The sequence below is a fragment of the Haliotis rubra genome, unplaced genomic scaffold (genome assembly GCF_003918875.1).
Source record: "Haliotis rubra isolate DU_JTF1 unplaced genomic scaffold, ASM391887v1 Scf25, whole genome shotgun sequence".
Classification (NCBI taxonomy): Eukaryota; Metazoa; Mollusca; class Gastropoda; order Lepetellida; family Haliotidae; genus Haliotis; species Haliotis rubra.
The window spans coordinates 916,385-933,229 of NW_025766558.1; the positions used below are offsets into that span (position 1 = coordinate 916,385).

Here is a 16,845-nt window from a genome sequence, read left to right on the forward strand (position 1 = left end):
TCTTTCAGTCCAAAAAAAATTAAAACTAGTAAAATATCCGGGGTCACTTTTGATAAGTTTTCACTTATGGGGGTTGGGCAGACACGTCAATAGAACAGCGTGCCAGTTAGCCCTGTTAGAGGATTCTTAATTTAGGTCACCGACACCGCCGTTTGTTTTCTGCATCAGATTAATCGTAGTTATCCCAGGGATACTCTACAACCTTATATAGTCTCCCTGGTTATCCTTAGAAAGTATTACATTTGGCATCTTAGAAAAGAAATACAGTTCGCTCTACCACCAAGTCATATTCAGAAAATTCGAAAGTGTCATATTCAGGATTTGGTTTGCTGTATTAACTCATCCGAGGAAAAATAACTGTACAACTTAAATCTAAATGAAATATGTCCCGATGTGTTTATGTTCCTGCCTGGCAATCGCCTCCTGGATGTGGTTACAAGAAGTGCAGCCAAACCAATTTGAAAAATAATGCTGGTTGTTGATAGTCCATTCTAGTGATTATTTAATGGGGTACCATATGGATACATTGAATACAAACACATTTTGTGTATTCCATTGAGCTGTTCCATTACATGTGTTTGTTGACGAACATTCTAGAAAGGACCAGACGCTTCGAGCTATCGCACAGGAAGGGAGGTAACTCTAATTTCCTACATGTATCTGAAAGCGTGGTTTGCTAGAAGTTTCTTCATCATCGATCAAGATGGCGGACGACAACAAGGCTAAGGTAATACTTCAGGGTAATCATTGGAGAAACTAACTTTTCTTGCTTGATATCAATACCAAACATTATTGTCTTGTTTAGATTAACAAATTATGGCTCAATCGGTAGTAAAAGGAGCATTCATAAACCACGTGCCTATTCAAAAAGACCTTGTCTTGGACAGTTTCAAGTTGAAACCTAGCGGCATCAGTGATTACAAGACATTTCTGATTTACGGATATCGTTCAGGAGTAAACAACTTTCTCCACCACTCTATTTGAACAAACTTTCCTTTGTATCTTTGATGTGTATCCATCCCAGCTCTTTCTCTTCATGAAATGGACCTTTTCTCGAGTAGTTCTTGCGTTTGTTCAGGGCTTCGGAGAAACTCCCCCACAACAATTCTCGTTCCGCGTCAATCGTTAAATATAGGATTATTGCATATGTAAAAGGGCAGTTTTGCGTTGTATGTATACAAATATATGTTCCCAGTGGTCACTAACTATGCTAAGTGAAAATGTAGATCTATAATTGAATCTTAAATCTATGTATAATTCAACTACAAATGGGGTTTAATTCACATGAACAGCCTTTGGAGACAACAATCAAAAGTGAAGTTAGTGAATTCTATTTTGCAATTGACAACATACACAAATGCACACGATTTCATGCTTTCTTTCGCTCTGCAATCCTGCTTCCAGCTATGTGCATGGTTGTTGTTGTGTGGACATAATGTCATTTGTACAGAAAGTGTGTCCGAAGGGTTGTTGGAAATGGTACTCATGGTAATACAGATAGATAGATAGATAGATATACACGTAGAGAAACAAATAAAGGAACACAGGAAAATTCAAGCGTTCCTTAAATATTTTCTAGTTTTCATCACCAGGTTTGAATAGCGCTTTGGTGATGAAAAATTGAAAATAATAAAGGAAGGATTGAATTTTCCTGTGTTCCTTTGTTTCTCTATGCATATAATACTTCTGTATACAGAAATGCACTCTAGCCAAAATCACTAGACAGATGGGTAGACAAGGAAGAGTCCATTTTCCATTTCATAGTGTGCTTAAAAGGTTATGTGACTCTGAACATGGAAGTTACACTATTTGCTTGTCATGCCGAAGAACCAGATTAGATTCACATTATATGGTGATAGTGTTCAATAATTTTTCTGTCACTAACTTTCAGATATTTACCTGATTTAAACCTTTTCCTCTATTACCAGGTTTTATGATGGCCCTGAAATTTGTTTAACTGAAGTCATATTCTGTATCAATGAACATGTCGATGGTGCTGCTGCAGGAATCCGTTATGCTAAATATTGTTACTATGTGGAATACATTGAGATCTGATATACATAAACCATTCTCATTACTTGACAAGATCATGGCTAAGTGTTCTTCCATCTTCACTCAGCAAAATACGATCTAACCATGGAAAGATTTGAGTAAAGGATGACATGGTAGAATACGCTTTTTAGACATGTTAAACATTATTACAAAGGTTCTCTGTTTATCTAGTGGTAGGAATAACCGAGTTATTTTCCTCACTTGGAGTAAAACAAATGCAGAATATGCAACCTGTAGATCATTCTTACTTTTTCGATTGTGTATGTTGTGTGAGCAATGGGTTAGGTGTTCAGTTACAATTTACATATCCATGCGATGCCATTTCTGGTGTCCCCTGCCGTGATATTGCTGGAATATTGCTAAAAGCGGTAAAACTAAACTCAGTCAGTCAGTCCATGCGATGCCTCCCATTTCTCAGGCTAACCCTGGTTTCACATGAAAGTATGACAGAAACGTAAGCTTTGTGTTGACATTCGACTATTTGTTTGTTTATTTGGCTTTTTACGTTCTCCAAGCCATGCATCCAACATTTAGCCTTGGCTACTCTAAGAAACTTAAAGAAAACAACAGCATGAGTGAGTGAGGGCATTTGGTTAGCACTGCTGTGTAAAGTTTTGTTGTCATCTTATCCCGGGATTCAAGCTTAGGGTGTGATTCGAGCCTGAAGGGAGCAGGTCTCGGATGTTGAGCACCGATTGAACCCCAGCAGCATGGGTATAGTGCTGACAAACCAGAGGCCCAGATAAGCTGCGTATCCGGGTAAAATACGCATAGAATTACGCATTGCAAAATAATTGTTGCGTACCAATTACGCATTTAAAATGTTAGATACTCAGAAAGTTTAAAACAAATGCGTACGGAATATATTTATCAAAATCGCTTGCGTAATGAAAAAGACATTGATTGCTATCAAGTTGTACTGTTAGTATAGGATGAGTGATTTTTTATGAAATCATTTCCATTATATTTAAGTTGGTTTTGATTACCGCCTCGTTTTCCATTGACTGCTAGTTTACAGTAACATCAGTCAAAATGTGTGAATTTAAATGGCTTCCGTATTTTACCCCATTCCATGTGCGTACAACTTCTGCTTACCACATTCATGAGGGTCCGTATAACCTTAGTGTTGGTTATATATATTTTACATATAAAAAAAATTAAAATTACACAATGCTAGGATATATTTCTTTGGGTTAAATAATAGTATTCTGTATTATATTTTACTGATGACTGCGTCAGAATTCGTTCCGTTATATTATTGTGCATATTTGAAATTTGATCACCGGGAAGCATGTGCACAGCTGATTGCTATTTCTGGCTCAGATACACACGGTAATCTTAATGCCTGCAAATAATATAATTCCCAGCAAAAACAACTTAGAACTTAAAAGGTAAATAATCTTGTCTGGTGATGTTTAATTGCAAATTTGACGTCTCTACTGACAAAGTCGTCTTCTGTTGTTTGTTCACGCGAAGTGATACAATGTTGTTTTCTTACCCCTGGAAAAAAAGTTTGACGAAAGCGTAACCCATGGATAAGACGACCCCCTTCTGCAGACTGCTTTTTTTGGTCCTCAAAATTCGGCTTATAGACGGTAATATACGGTAGGTATGACATAAGGCAGAACATACCTGCTTAGTAAACTTACTCAACATAGGTGAGTAATATTTGAAAGCAGTGGGTAACAGAAAATGAAATACCCACTCAACATTCATAATACCCACTCTAACAAAATAGAGTGGGTACAATACCCACATGAGCTAAATCTTATCTGGAGCTCTGGACAAACCCAGAATCATCTTGGAAGGGTGGGATTGAACCCAGGCACATAACACTGCTGAGCCAATTCCGACATCTTAGATTACAGTGCTCCACTACACGAGACTTCCTCTTTCAGTGATACTTGGTACATGTATAGACCATTCTTAATGAGGCCTCATGAATATTCATATCTGTACCAAAACGAGGCTAAATTGGGCAAGGACACAATCGCATAATGGCGACAAATCTCAATGTATACTTCCTGGTTTCAAGTTTCCCTTGAACGGTACAATACGAAAGTGTCCAGTAGTTCAGGGAAATCGCAGAGAAATGGGAAAGGGCTACAAAAATGTTTCTGTAGAATATCCACGGATTGAAGGGTGAATAATTACTGTACTTCGTCTTCACGACACATCACGATAAGTCATATGACCTAGATATCTAGGTTAACGTTTACCATGTTGCGCAGCATTTATGAAGGGAAGCTACTCTAAAGTCACAATAGTGGAAATATTACCAAGGGAAGTCAATTACGTTTACTTTATCAACATATGAACAAAGCAAAGGACTCAACGTATTTCCTGACCTGGATTCAAATCATCCACTTCCACATGGGAGTAGTGTTGTTAATTCTTGAGCTGGATAATCAAGATTATAAGTAATATGTAGATAGCTCTCCTCGAGTGGATCTGGACCAAACACAATTGTATTATTCATGTGATGAAATTATTTGTTTGGTATTTTTTCTGTTTAAAATGTTTTGTCCTATCGACTCTGTTTATAGATTTTGGGTATTTATTCACGCACATATTTTCAGTTGTACCTACTGGTGATGGCGATGTGCGCATAACTACATGTTACAATCGCAGAGGAACAACGAATCGCCACATCATCATGTAGAAACTATTTATTTCAATCAACATGAGTGCGACACAAAGTGCAAGACAAAACTGGATAATTTTTTTCAAGTTCTTTCTTGACTGATTTGGTGGTGAATAATTATTTTACCTAAATGGACTTATGGTACCTGCAAGGGGAATATTTGGAACATTTTTAATACTGTGTTACTATACCACAAAATTGATTTATTGTAGATCTGGTGTATTTATTCTGTACCACTGTAACTGAAGACCTTTTTCAGGAGAACATATCAGATTAACATAACAGGATTCACACTACAGCAAACAATTAGTAACCTAAATAAATAACGAACACATGGAGTGCAGTTAATAAAAATCTATTCTGAAATGGTGTCTTAAAAGTCCAATAACAATAGACACATTCACAATAGCTTCCGACTGTAACACAATAAAATTTTCAGAGGATGCAAATTAAAAATATATTAAGTGCAGTATTTATGTTGATAGAAATATCTTTTTAGATTAGTCTGACATGAATGACAACAATTACAGCTGGATCAATTCATAATTTATCATAGTTTTCTCCCCTTACACATTCTCATAATCTCTTACCTATGAATGATTTTTTTTTCTGATTCCCAACTAAATCTTTTCAAACAGGATGAAATAAATTATTTTTCATCAATTATTAATTAAACAGCAGCAAATGAGTTACATCTACAACTATGCCATTATGAAAGACCTTTCTATTATTCATCTATGTGTATGTATTACAGCTGTCTCTTTTTTCATCCATCATTTACACAACACAAAAGCATGAAACAATTTCATTTACATTCATGTCTGTCAATGTTGTGCTGTATGGGCAAGGTACATCACAAAACCTGGGAAGATATTCAACAAATGAAAAAGTTACAGCTAATCAGTGCCAATGTTTGAAATGACGGAATACTGTAAAATGTTCAATCAATTTTTATCATCATACATGAATTTACAAACTCCAAACTTTTCAAGTTCAAGTTTTCTGCTCAATTTTTCTATTTTGTCAACCTTTTCCTTGAGTTGCCTCTCCTGTTCATGTAATTTCTGATGGAGTTGTTCTATGTTGGACTGGGGGTCAGTGGCTGCTGTATCACTCTCTGCTTCACTGTAATATAAGCATTGTAAAGCATCACTATTATCTCTTCGACCACACCAACAATAAATATATCTCTGGAATTACAAATATACATCAAGGAATAGAGGCTATAATCATTTCATATTTTAGACAGTATGGGCAATCAATATTTTTATATGTAAATAATATAGCATATAGGTCAAAGTTCAGTTGTAATAAATTCTTTAAAACCATGCCAGTTGGCAAAATTAACTTAATATGATCTGACATTCTTACTGTATCTGAGATGGTGACTGTGGTAGATTCCTTATGGGAGGTTCTTCAGCTGGTGACATGCTCTCTGACTCTTAATTAGCAGCATCTGAAATGGATATTTGAACACAAATATATTTCAGTTGTTATGATTAGATTGTCCAGTAATATTTCCTGTATCCCTGAAGTACTGGTCAGTATGCAGTAATTTTGAAAGTACATATTTCAGATTTTTTTAGCAGCATGTGCGTGTCCTGCATATACATGTACTTGAAATGTTACTTTGATTTCCAACCAATCTAATTTCACTGATACAGAATATTTGCAATTAAAATTCCCTTGCCATCATGACAAGAGTTTCTCCATATGTCCATATGCTTAATTTTTTTTAATATATTAGACCGTTCATAATTTATGACTAGGGGGGTGATGATGATTTTAGGTGCGGGGGTTGGGGTGTCTCCTAGTTTGTTTTGGGAGGCAGGGGGAGGGGCCAATTGTGTACATATGAACTAGGGGGCTGGTCACTGATTTTGAACATGACAATGTGTGTGGTGTGTGTGTGTGTGTGTGTGTGTGTGTTAATGTGTCTCTGTGTGTGTGTGTGTGTGTGTTAATGTGTCTCTGTGTGTGTGTGTGTGTGTGTGTGTGTGTGTGTGTGTGTGTGTGTGTTAATGTGTCTCTGTGTGTGTGTGTGTGACATTCACATTGTACATGTGCCCCTAATATTAAAACCATGCATAGTGAACAGTGTGTACATTTCCCGGCAGATCTATAATGTGCCATTTGCCTTAATTATTTTGTACTTACTATGAATCAGTTTCCAGGATCTCTCCGTATTTTCGTCAACCACTGCCTCCTTCTGATCTTATTCTTGGGAATATGGTGAAAAGATACCGTAAAATCCTTACGGGCATCACTCCAACGCAAAGGCACACAGCAGTAATCTTTCTTTTTCGAGGTCGCCATTTTCAAGGTTGGGTCAACCTATTTAAGCCTCGCTTTCAATTTGACCCCGAGGTCATGCATATTGGCTAAGAATGGTCTATATGTAGACTGTGTTCAGAACTTGGGTTGATACATGACTGGTTGGCCTTGTCTACGTTATGTAACCACTGACACAAGTAAACATGACACAGAAGGAGCTTATTTGAAGTTCTTTTACAAGATAGTTTGCTGTGGTTGCTTAACCTGGTTGGACAGGCAAAATGTCAACCAGACTGGTGTATCGTGTTCAAGAATACGGTGGCTTAAATACCTAACATACTCTTTGATATGAGATTTCATTAGCAGTCCCACGAACACATGCTGATGCTTGGCTGTTTGACTCTAAATTGGTGATTGTTTGTTTCTGACTATAGCAGTCCCATGAACACATGCTGATGCTTGGCTGTTTGACTCTAAATTGGTGATTGTTTGTTTCTGACTATAGCAGTCCCATGAACACATGCTGAAGCTTGGCTGTTTGACTCTAAACTGGTGATTTTTGTTTCTAACTACATAAAGATAAGTAACCTTGGGGTCCATTCCGCAAAGCTGTCATACAGTAAGGTGTTCATGATACCAGTACTTGTACATAGACTTGTTGCTGTCATACAGTAAGGTGTTCATGATACCAGTACTTGTACATAGACTTGTTGCTGTCATACAGTAAGGTGTTCATGATACCAGTACTTGTACATAGACTTGTTGCTGTCATACAGTAAGGTGTTCATGATACCAGTACTTTTACATAGACTTGTTGCTGTCATACAGTAAGGTGTTCATGATACCAGTACTTTTACATAGACTTGTTGCTGTCATATTGCTATGTTCACCTTATGGAACAGGTCCCTAGGGAAATCTTAGTTACGTAAAGGTCAAGGTCATGAGATACCAGGGCTCAATTTAAGGAAATGAAACCTACTTGCACCCAGTGCAGCCTTCGGCAATACCCTTGTTGCTCTGACAAAACAGGTTGCACCTGCTGTTCAAAATTAAATAATGTTCAATGCTGGAGGTGATTTTTGTCCCCCGCTGCAACGCGGAACGGGGGACTATGTATTCAGCGGCGTACGTACGTCCCGATTCTTGTTAACGCGATATTTCATGAACTGTTATACCCAATGTCTTCAAATTTGGTGACAGCCTACATTGGGGGATTACGCAGACACCAGTTGATTTTGGTGACCATGACCTTATCTTCAAGGTCACCACCACAATTTGCTCACTTTTAACTCTTGTTAACGCGATATTTCATGAACTGTTATACCCAATGTCTTCAAATTTGGTGACAGCCTACATTGAGGGATTATGCAGACACCAGTTGATTTTGGTGACCATGACCTTATCTTCAAGGTCACCACCACACTTTGCTCACTTTTAACTCTTGTTAACGCGATATCTCATGGACTGTTGTACCCAATGTCTTCAAATTTGGGGACAGCCTACATTGGGGGATTACGCAGAAACCAGTCGATTTGGGTGACCTTGGCCTTATTTTCAAGGTCACCACGACACTTTGACCACTTTTCAAACTCTTGTTAACGCAATATCTCATGGACTGTTGTACCCAGTGTCTTCAAATTTGGTGACGGCCTATATTGGGGGATTACACAGACACCAGTTGATTTGGGTGACCTTGACCTTATCTTCAAGGTCACCATGACACTTTGACCGCTTTTCAAACTTATTTAAGCGCGATATCTCATAAAACATTGCACCCAATGTTTTCAATTATGTTGACAGCCTACATTGGGTGATTATGCAGACACCAGTAATTTTAGGCATCTTTTATGTGACCAAAAATAAAAAGTAGTAAATATAGATATTCCATTCTTTAGCGGCGGGGGACATTGCCATATCAGTGGCAAACACTTGTTTTACATGGATTATTCTGGACATCATTATGATGTAATTATTCTGGTGTTACGAGAGTGTGTTTTTTGTACTTTGTAAAAACATTGGTTAGGTAATAATTATTATGAGTCACAATGTTTAAAGTTTTGAGTGTTGCTTGTGGGTCACATTTTGCATCATGTTTGTTCGGTAATGGTGCTGTTTTTAGCGGTACGCCTTTATGATAGCGCTCCAGAGTTACCTGCCCTTCAGAGTCTTTTGTTTATCTTGTTGACTTCCACCGTTTGAACTGGTTAATGATACAGCCATGCCTTGCTGGAAAGTTCGAGAGTCTGTGTCAGTATATATAAAGGCTGACTGTTGTGTGGTGCGACACAAGGACTGACACACGGACTAACACACGGAATTACACGGGACTTTCGATATCACTGGAGTTACCGTCGTCTTTCGTCACCATCGTTGTTTGCCTTCGTCAACGTCGTCTGACCCTGATACTTCTTGCCTGACTGCTCTCATCATAACCAAACTTCATTTAGAATATCTGATCTCCTTATAATTATCAAGGCTCGTGGTGAGTTGACATTTTATATTTGTGACTCAAAACTTTAGATTTGTGACTCAATTGCATTGTACTAGAAATCTGTATTTATTAAAAACCGTAACACTGGGTCTTATAAGATCATTGTATCTTACTATTCTTATTTCATGTTTCATAAAAATTCATGAATAGCCATCATTCAATCGCTGTCCATCTTGTTATTTTTGTCACTTCTGCAGGCTTGTTCCTCAGTATTCTGTTTTTCACCTGAAGTCAGTTTTCTTTCAGTAGCAAAATATTAACATCCAAGGATTAAAAAAAATGTCACAAAAAGGATTGTGATTACACTTTGTCAAAAGAAATTGATGCATTTACCTTTACTTTAGAAAGGTCAAGGTTGGCATTCAAGGTTTGGTACACTATGGTTGTCATGGTTACTTCCACAGGCATGAATCATTAGGGTTGCATACATCTGGACTAATCCTTCCATGTAAAATTTTTGAGTTTCATATGTCTTATGAAAGGTCATGGCCATTCTATAAGGTTGTTATAAAACCTGATTGTATCATCTGTTTTGTGTCAGTAATACTTGGATAAATGTTGGGTCTTGTATTTAACATGTTATGGTCAAGGTCAGGGAGTAATGTGTTTGGACTGGAAGTGTATTACATGAGAATATTTTGAGGAAAATGCACTGAACTGGTGGTGAACAGGCTGTTTCCGTTTGAGGGAGCAGTTTTAAAATCCTTCAGGTGTTTCATAGTTGTATGTACATGGTTAATAAGCAACCGTTCATAATTAATGGATTTTTTTTTTTTGGGTGGTTTTTTGGAGAAGAGAATGATGATTTTAAGGGGTCACCCATTTGTGCTGGCGATCTGGGGGTCACAAATTTTGTACACTGCATATGGGGGAGGGAAAAAATTTTGTACATAAAACTATGTTAAAAATTCTGCTAAGAAATTATGGGAAGGGGAGGGGGTCATTGATTTTGTACATGACATGCAGAGGGGTGACGCTTATTTGGTACACAAATTTTAGGGGGTCATTCACATTGTACATGCTTCTCCATAAAAATCATCGTTCTCTTCCCCCCCACCCCAGCCTAGCCATAAATTATGAACGGTCCCTAAGGCTGCTTGAAGTCAGTAATGTTTGTGTTGAATGATAATGTTCATTTTAGTCAGAAGCAAGTACCATTAGAAATTTTGAGTTATTACTCATGCTTGTGAATTTGAGACAGTTATAATGAATTACTTTCACTGATTGACTGATGTGATTGTTTTTACTCCCCATAATGTGGAACTGGTACAGGAAAACTGAGGTAAACTACCTTTCTGAAAACATAGGAAACTGGTCTGAAGAGATGTATTGTCATCAGGCATTTTGTCATTTCTTTGAATAAACATTCCATTCCTGTAGTCACACTTGTGAAAGTCAGTGTTGATAAAAGTACTTGTGTCCAACAACTCTGCCAAACTGAAGCATATCTTCGATTAGTGGCAAAGTCCTTTTGTGGCAAATATTTGGCCTGAAATGTGTGATAAACTACAGTACCTGTGTTTTCCAATGCAGGCAGCAGAGCTGAAGCTTCAAGGAAACAAAGCTTTGGAGCAGGGGAATACAGAGGAGGCTGTACGATGTTACAGCGAGGCTATCAAGCTGGACGATGGTAACCACGTCCTCTACAGCAACCGCTCGGCAGCACTACTCAAGTGTGGCAAGTACCTCGAGGCCCTGGGGGATGCAGATAAGACAGTGGAAATTAAACCTGACTGGGGAAAGGTGATTAAATTTCTCATGGATTTTGTGTGTGACTTGTCAGTTGTCTAAGATATCCTGATTTCATCCATCCATGCTTGTATTACTGACATGTTTGGGAATTCATGTACAGAAGGGGTAATGGGTGCCCCTATCCCAGGCACCAGTAATACTTCTTGCAGAGCAGGGTCCGATTTCGCTATTTACTTGGGGTGGGTATTGCAGAGAATTTTCATATTGCGATATATTGCGATGTGGAAGCATATATTGCGATGTGTATTGCAATATATTGCAAGGATTATTTTTTTAATAAAAACTACTTATAATCAAGTTAATGCTTGATTATAAAGCAAAACACAACAAAATCACTATGATTGATTAACCTTTTATAAAAACTTTTAATCATGACAAAATAAAAATGTAAGTAACATTTGACACTAATGAAACAGGGAAAAGAACAATTAAAATAACGGATATATCCGAAGATTTCCGAGTGTTACAAAGTTTTCCGAATGCATGTCAAAATACCGGTTTTCGATCAGCGTATCGCAATACATATCGTTTATTGTGCAGCCCTACTATTTACAACCTGCACCAGAGCATATTGAAAACCTAGTCAATAGCAGGATACTGTGTCTAAAGTCACAGACTGGTTGTTCTTTCAGGCAAGGGCCGAGAGTCAGACAGTAATTTTTATATGAAGCTGGTTCATTATTCACATTATTTTGTGCCAGTAGTTGTAGTTTTGTGTGAAATACTGGAATGTTGATTGGTGTGATTTCAGGGCTATTCACGTAAAGGTGCTGCACTATGTTACCTGGAGAGGTATCAAGAAGCATTGGAGGTCTATGAAGAGGGCCTGAAGCTGGATCCCAAAAATCAGCAGCTTCTAGATGGTCTGGATGATGCCAAGAAGCATCTTACTGGTAAGAAAGGTCTTGACCGGTTGTGCCATCAGTAACATACCCCTTGATGTAGCCCTCAGCTGTACGTGTCCCAGTCACACCAGTTGGTGTCACCTCGACACCCAGTTCAATCAGTCACACCATTTCTTTCTTTCAGGCCCTGCTGGGAGTCAGCCAGTGACAAATCCCTTTGCAATGCCGGATTTGTTTGTTAAGCTGGAAGCCAATCCGAAGACACGGGAGTTCCTGAAACAGCCGGACTACCGACTGATGATGGAAGCCCTACAGAAGAACCCTAACAGTTTACAGTGAGTGGTCAACATGGGCACCTAGTAGAGTTCCCGTGTGGAAAACTTGATAAACCCTCTGCAGCAGCTTTGTCTCCTGCTTTTGACTTGATGCAGCATCAGGCAAACTTCTTGTCTTCAGGTTGCACTGCACTCGGTATGTGTTCTCCAAGATTAGGAAGTGATGTTATTAAACAGGAAGTGCTTAAAAAAATTTCTGACGGGAACAAAAGACATAAGACTAAGTTGAACTGCCTGAAACAACAGTAAGGATCAAAGATGAATGTAGATAGATGAGCGATGACGTGAAGTCAGAACGGTTTCTGGCAGGAAAGTTTTGTCACATTCAGCATTACATTATACGGGCTGCTTCTGTTTGTGTATTTGCTAGTTGCAAACAGATTTGTTCTTATTTTATTTCAACATGATTTCCAGAAATATTCAAGATCCACGTATCATCGCAACACTTGGTGTCTTGTTTGGATTTGAAACTATGGGTGATGATCGTGAGGATCCAATGCCACCCCGGAAACAAGAGCAAGCCTCACCCAGAAACAACAAACAGCCGACCAAATCAGAAGACAAGTCTTTATCCTCAAATCAGAAACAGGTGGAGAATCATGTCTGTTCAAAAACTGGTGCCAAAACATTTTGTCTCGGAGTTACTTCCCTTGCTATATTTGTTTATAATTTTGAACACACACGGTTATGCAATGTCTGAATGGGGACACATTATTGCTGGGAGGGTAAAGATTCTGTAGTGAGATTTGTGTTTGGTTCAATATTCTGTAGAAAGATGTTCTTTGTGTTGGAAGGCTAGATAGGGAGACGTAGGGAGAAGTATGGTTACATGGTTGACTTGTTTCAGGCCTTGGAGGAGAAAGATAAGGGGAATGCAGCTTACAAGAAGAAGGACTTTGCTGCTGCACTGGAGCACTACCAGAAGGCTGCGGACCTCGACCCCGCAAACATCACCATCCTCACTAACAGGGCAGGTCAGTCTGACGAATGTACTAGCAACAAACGAGAAGTTCCAGCTTCATTAGTCATGCTACCGTTTTAGCAGTCAGAACATATTGCTTATTGTCATGATGAACATCCACTAGCCATGATAGACCACCAGGTTAAGATGAACATCCACTAGCCATGATAGATCACCAGGTTTAGATGAACATCCACTAGCCATGATAGACCACCAGGTTTAGATGAACATCCACTAGCCATGATAAACCACCAGGTTAAGATGAACAGCCACTAGCCATGATAGACCACCAGGTTTAGATGAACATCCACTAGCCATGATAGACCACCAGGTTTAGATGAACATCCACTAGCCATGATAGACCACCAGGTTTAGATGAACATCCACTAGCCATGATAAACCACCAGGTTTAGATGAACATCCACTAGCCATGATAGACCACCAGGTTTAGATGAACATCCACTAGCCATGATAGACCACCAGGTTTAGATGAACATCCACTAGCCATGATAAACCACCAGGTTAAGATGAACATCCACTAGCCATGATAAACCACCAGGTTTAGATGAACATCCACTAGCCATGATAAACAACCCGGTTTAGATGTACATCCACTAGCCATGATAGACCACCAGGTTTAGATGAACATCCACTAGCCATGATAGACCACCAGGTTTAGATGAACATCCACTAGCCATGATAGACCACCAGGTTTAGATGAACATCCACTAGCCATGATAGACCACCAGGTTAAGATGAACATCCACTAGCCATGATAGACCACCAGGTTAAGATGAACATCCACTAGCCATGATAGACCACCAGGTTAAGATGAACATCCACTAGCCATGATAGACCACCAGGTTAAGATGAACATCCACTAGCCATGATAGACCACCAGGTTTAGATGAACATCCACTAGCCATGATAAACCACCAGGTTTAGATGAACATCCACTAGCCATGATAGACCACCAGGTTAAGATGAACATCCACTAGCCATGATAGACCACCAGGTTTAGATGAACATCCACTAGCCATGATAGACCACCAGGTTTAGATGAACATCCACTAGCCATGATAAACCACCAGGTTTAGATGAACATCCACTAGCCATGATAGACCACCAGGTTTAGATGAACATCCACTAGCCATGATAGACCACCAGGTTTAGATGAACATCCACTAGCCATGATAAACCACCCGGTTTAGATGTACATCCACTAGCCATGATAAACCACCAGGTTAAGATGAACATCCACTAGCCATGATAAACCCCCAGGTTTAGATGAACATCCACTAGCCATGATAGACCACCAGGTTTAGATGAACATCCACTAGCCATGATAGACCACCAGGTTTAGATGAACATCCACTAGCCATGATAGACCACCAGGTTTAGATGAACATCCACTAGCCATGATAGACCACCAGGTTAAGATGAACATCCACTAGCCATGATAGACCACCAGGTTAAGATGAACATCCACTAGCCATGATAGACCACCAGGTTAAGATGAACATCCACTAGCCATGATAGACCACCAGGTTAAGATGAACATCCACTAGCCATGATAGACCACCAGGTTTAGATGAACATCCACTAGCCATGATAAACCACCAGGTTAAGATGAACATCCACTAGCCATGATAAACCCCCAGGTTTAGATGAACATCAACTAGCCATGATAAACCACCAGGTTTAGATGTACATCCACTAGCCATGATAGACCACCAGGTTTAGATGTACATCCACTAGCCATGATAGACCACCAGGTTTAGATGAACATCCACTAGCCATGATAAACCACCAGGTTAAGATGAACATCCACTAGCCATGATAGACCACCAGGTTAAGATGAACATCCACTAGCCATGATAGACCACCAGGTTTAGATGAACATCCACTAGCCATGATAGACCACCAGGTTTAGATGAACATCCACTAGCCATGATAGACCACCAGGTTAAGATGAACATCCACTAGCCATGATAAACCACCAGGTTAAGATGAACAGCCACTAGCCATGATAAACCACCAGGTTTAGATGAACATCCACTAGCCATGATAGACCACCAGGTTTAGATGAACATCCATTAGCCATGATAAACCACCAGGTTTAGATGAACATCCACTAGCCATGATAGACCACCAGGTTTAGATGAACATCCACTAGCCATGATAAACCACCAGGTTAAGATGAACATCCACTAGCCATGATAGACCACCAGGTTTAGATGAACATCCACTAGCCATGATAGACCACCAGGTTTAGATGTACATCCACTAGCCATGATAGACCACCAGGTTTAGATGTACATCCACTAGCCATGATAGACCACCAGGTTAAGATGAACATCCACTAGCCATGATAGACCACCAGGTTTAGATGTACATCCACTAGCCATGATAGACCACCAGGTTTAGATGAACATCCACTAGCCATGATAGACCACCAGGTTTAGATGAACATCCACTAGCCATGATAAACCACCAGGTTAAGATGAACATCCACTAGCCATGATAGACCACCAGGTTTAGATGTACATCCACTAGCCATGATAGACCACCAGGTTTAGATGAACATCCACTAGCCATGATAGACCACCAGGTTTAGATGTACATCCACTAGCCATGATAGACCACCAGGTTTAGATGAACATCCACTAGCCATGATAAACCACCAGGTTTAGATGAACATCCACTAGCCATGATAGACCACCAGGTTAAGATGAACATCCACTAGCCATGATAGACCACCAGGTTTAGATGAACATCCACTTGCCATGATAGACCACCAGGTTAAGATGAACATCCACTAGCCATGATAAACCACCAGGTTAAGATGAACATCCACTAGCCATGATAGACCACCAGGTTTAGATGAACATCCACTAGCCATGATAGACCACCAGGTTTAGATGAACATCCACTAGCCATGATAAACCACCCGGTTTAGATGAACATCCACTAGCCATGATAGACCACCAGGTTTAGATGAACATCCACTAGCCATGATAAACCACCAGGTTAAGATGAACATCCACTAGCCATGATAAACCCCCAGGTTTAGATGAACATCCACTAGCCATGATAAACCACCAGGTTTAGATGAACATCCACTAGCCATGATAGACCACCAGGTTTAGATGTACATCCACTAGCCATGATAGACCACCAGGTTTAGATGAACATCCACTAGCCATGATAAACCACCAGGTTAAGATGAACATCCACTAGCCATGATAGACCACCAGGTTTAGATGAACATCCACTAGCCATGATAGACCACCAGGTTTAGATGAACATCCACTAGCCATGATAAACCACCAGGTTTAGATGAACATCCACTAGCCATGATAGACCACCAGGTTAAGATGAACATCCACTAGCCATGATAAACCACCAGGTTAAGATGAACATCCACTAGCCATGATAAACCACCAGGTTAAGATGAACATCCACTAGCCATGATAGACCACCAGGTTTAG

The 16,845-nt window shown here is 39.5% G+C and overlaps 1 protein-coding gene across 1 annotated transcript in view; it reads left to right on the forward strand.

Annotated features, from left to right (window-relative positions):
• Positions 1–599: 599 nt before the first annotated feature.
• The window catches only part of LOC124279368 (stress-induced-phosphoprotein 1-like), a 28,149-nt gene continuing 11,903 nt past the window's right edge, over positions 600–16,845 (forward strand). The window contains exons 1-6 of the mRNA XM_046715183.1: positions 600–727; positions 10,995–11,204; positions 11,965–12,106; positions 12,243–12,393; positions 12,808–12,982; positions 13,241–13,367. Coding sequence (XP_046571139.1) covers positions 704–727; positions 10,995–11,204; positions 11,965–12,106; positions 12,243–12,393; positions 12,808–12,982; positions 13,241–13,367 — 829 coding nt within the window. The 5' untranslated portion in view covers positions 600–703. The remainder of the gene's footprint in view (positions 728–10,994; positions 11,205–11,964; positions 12,107–12,242; positions 12,394–12,807; positions 12,983–13,240; positions 13,368–16,845) is intronic.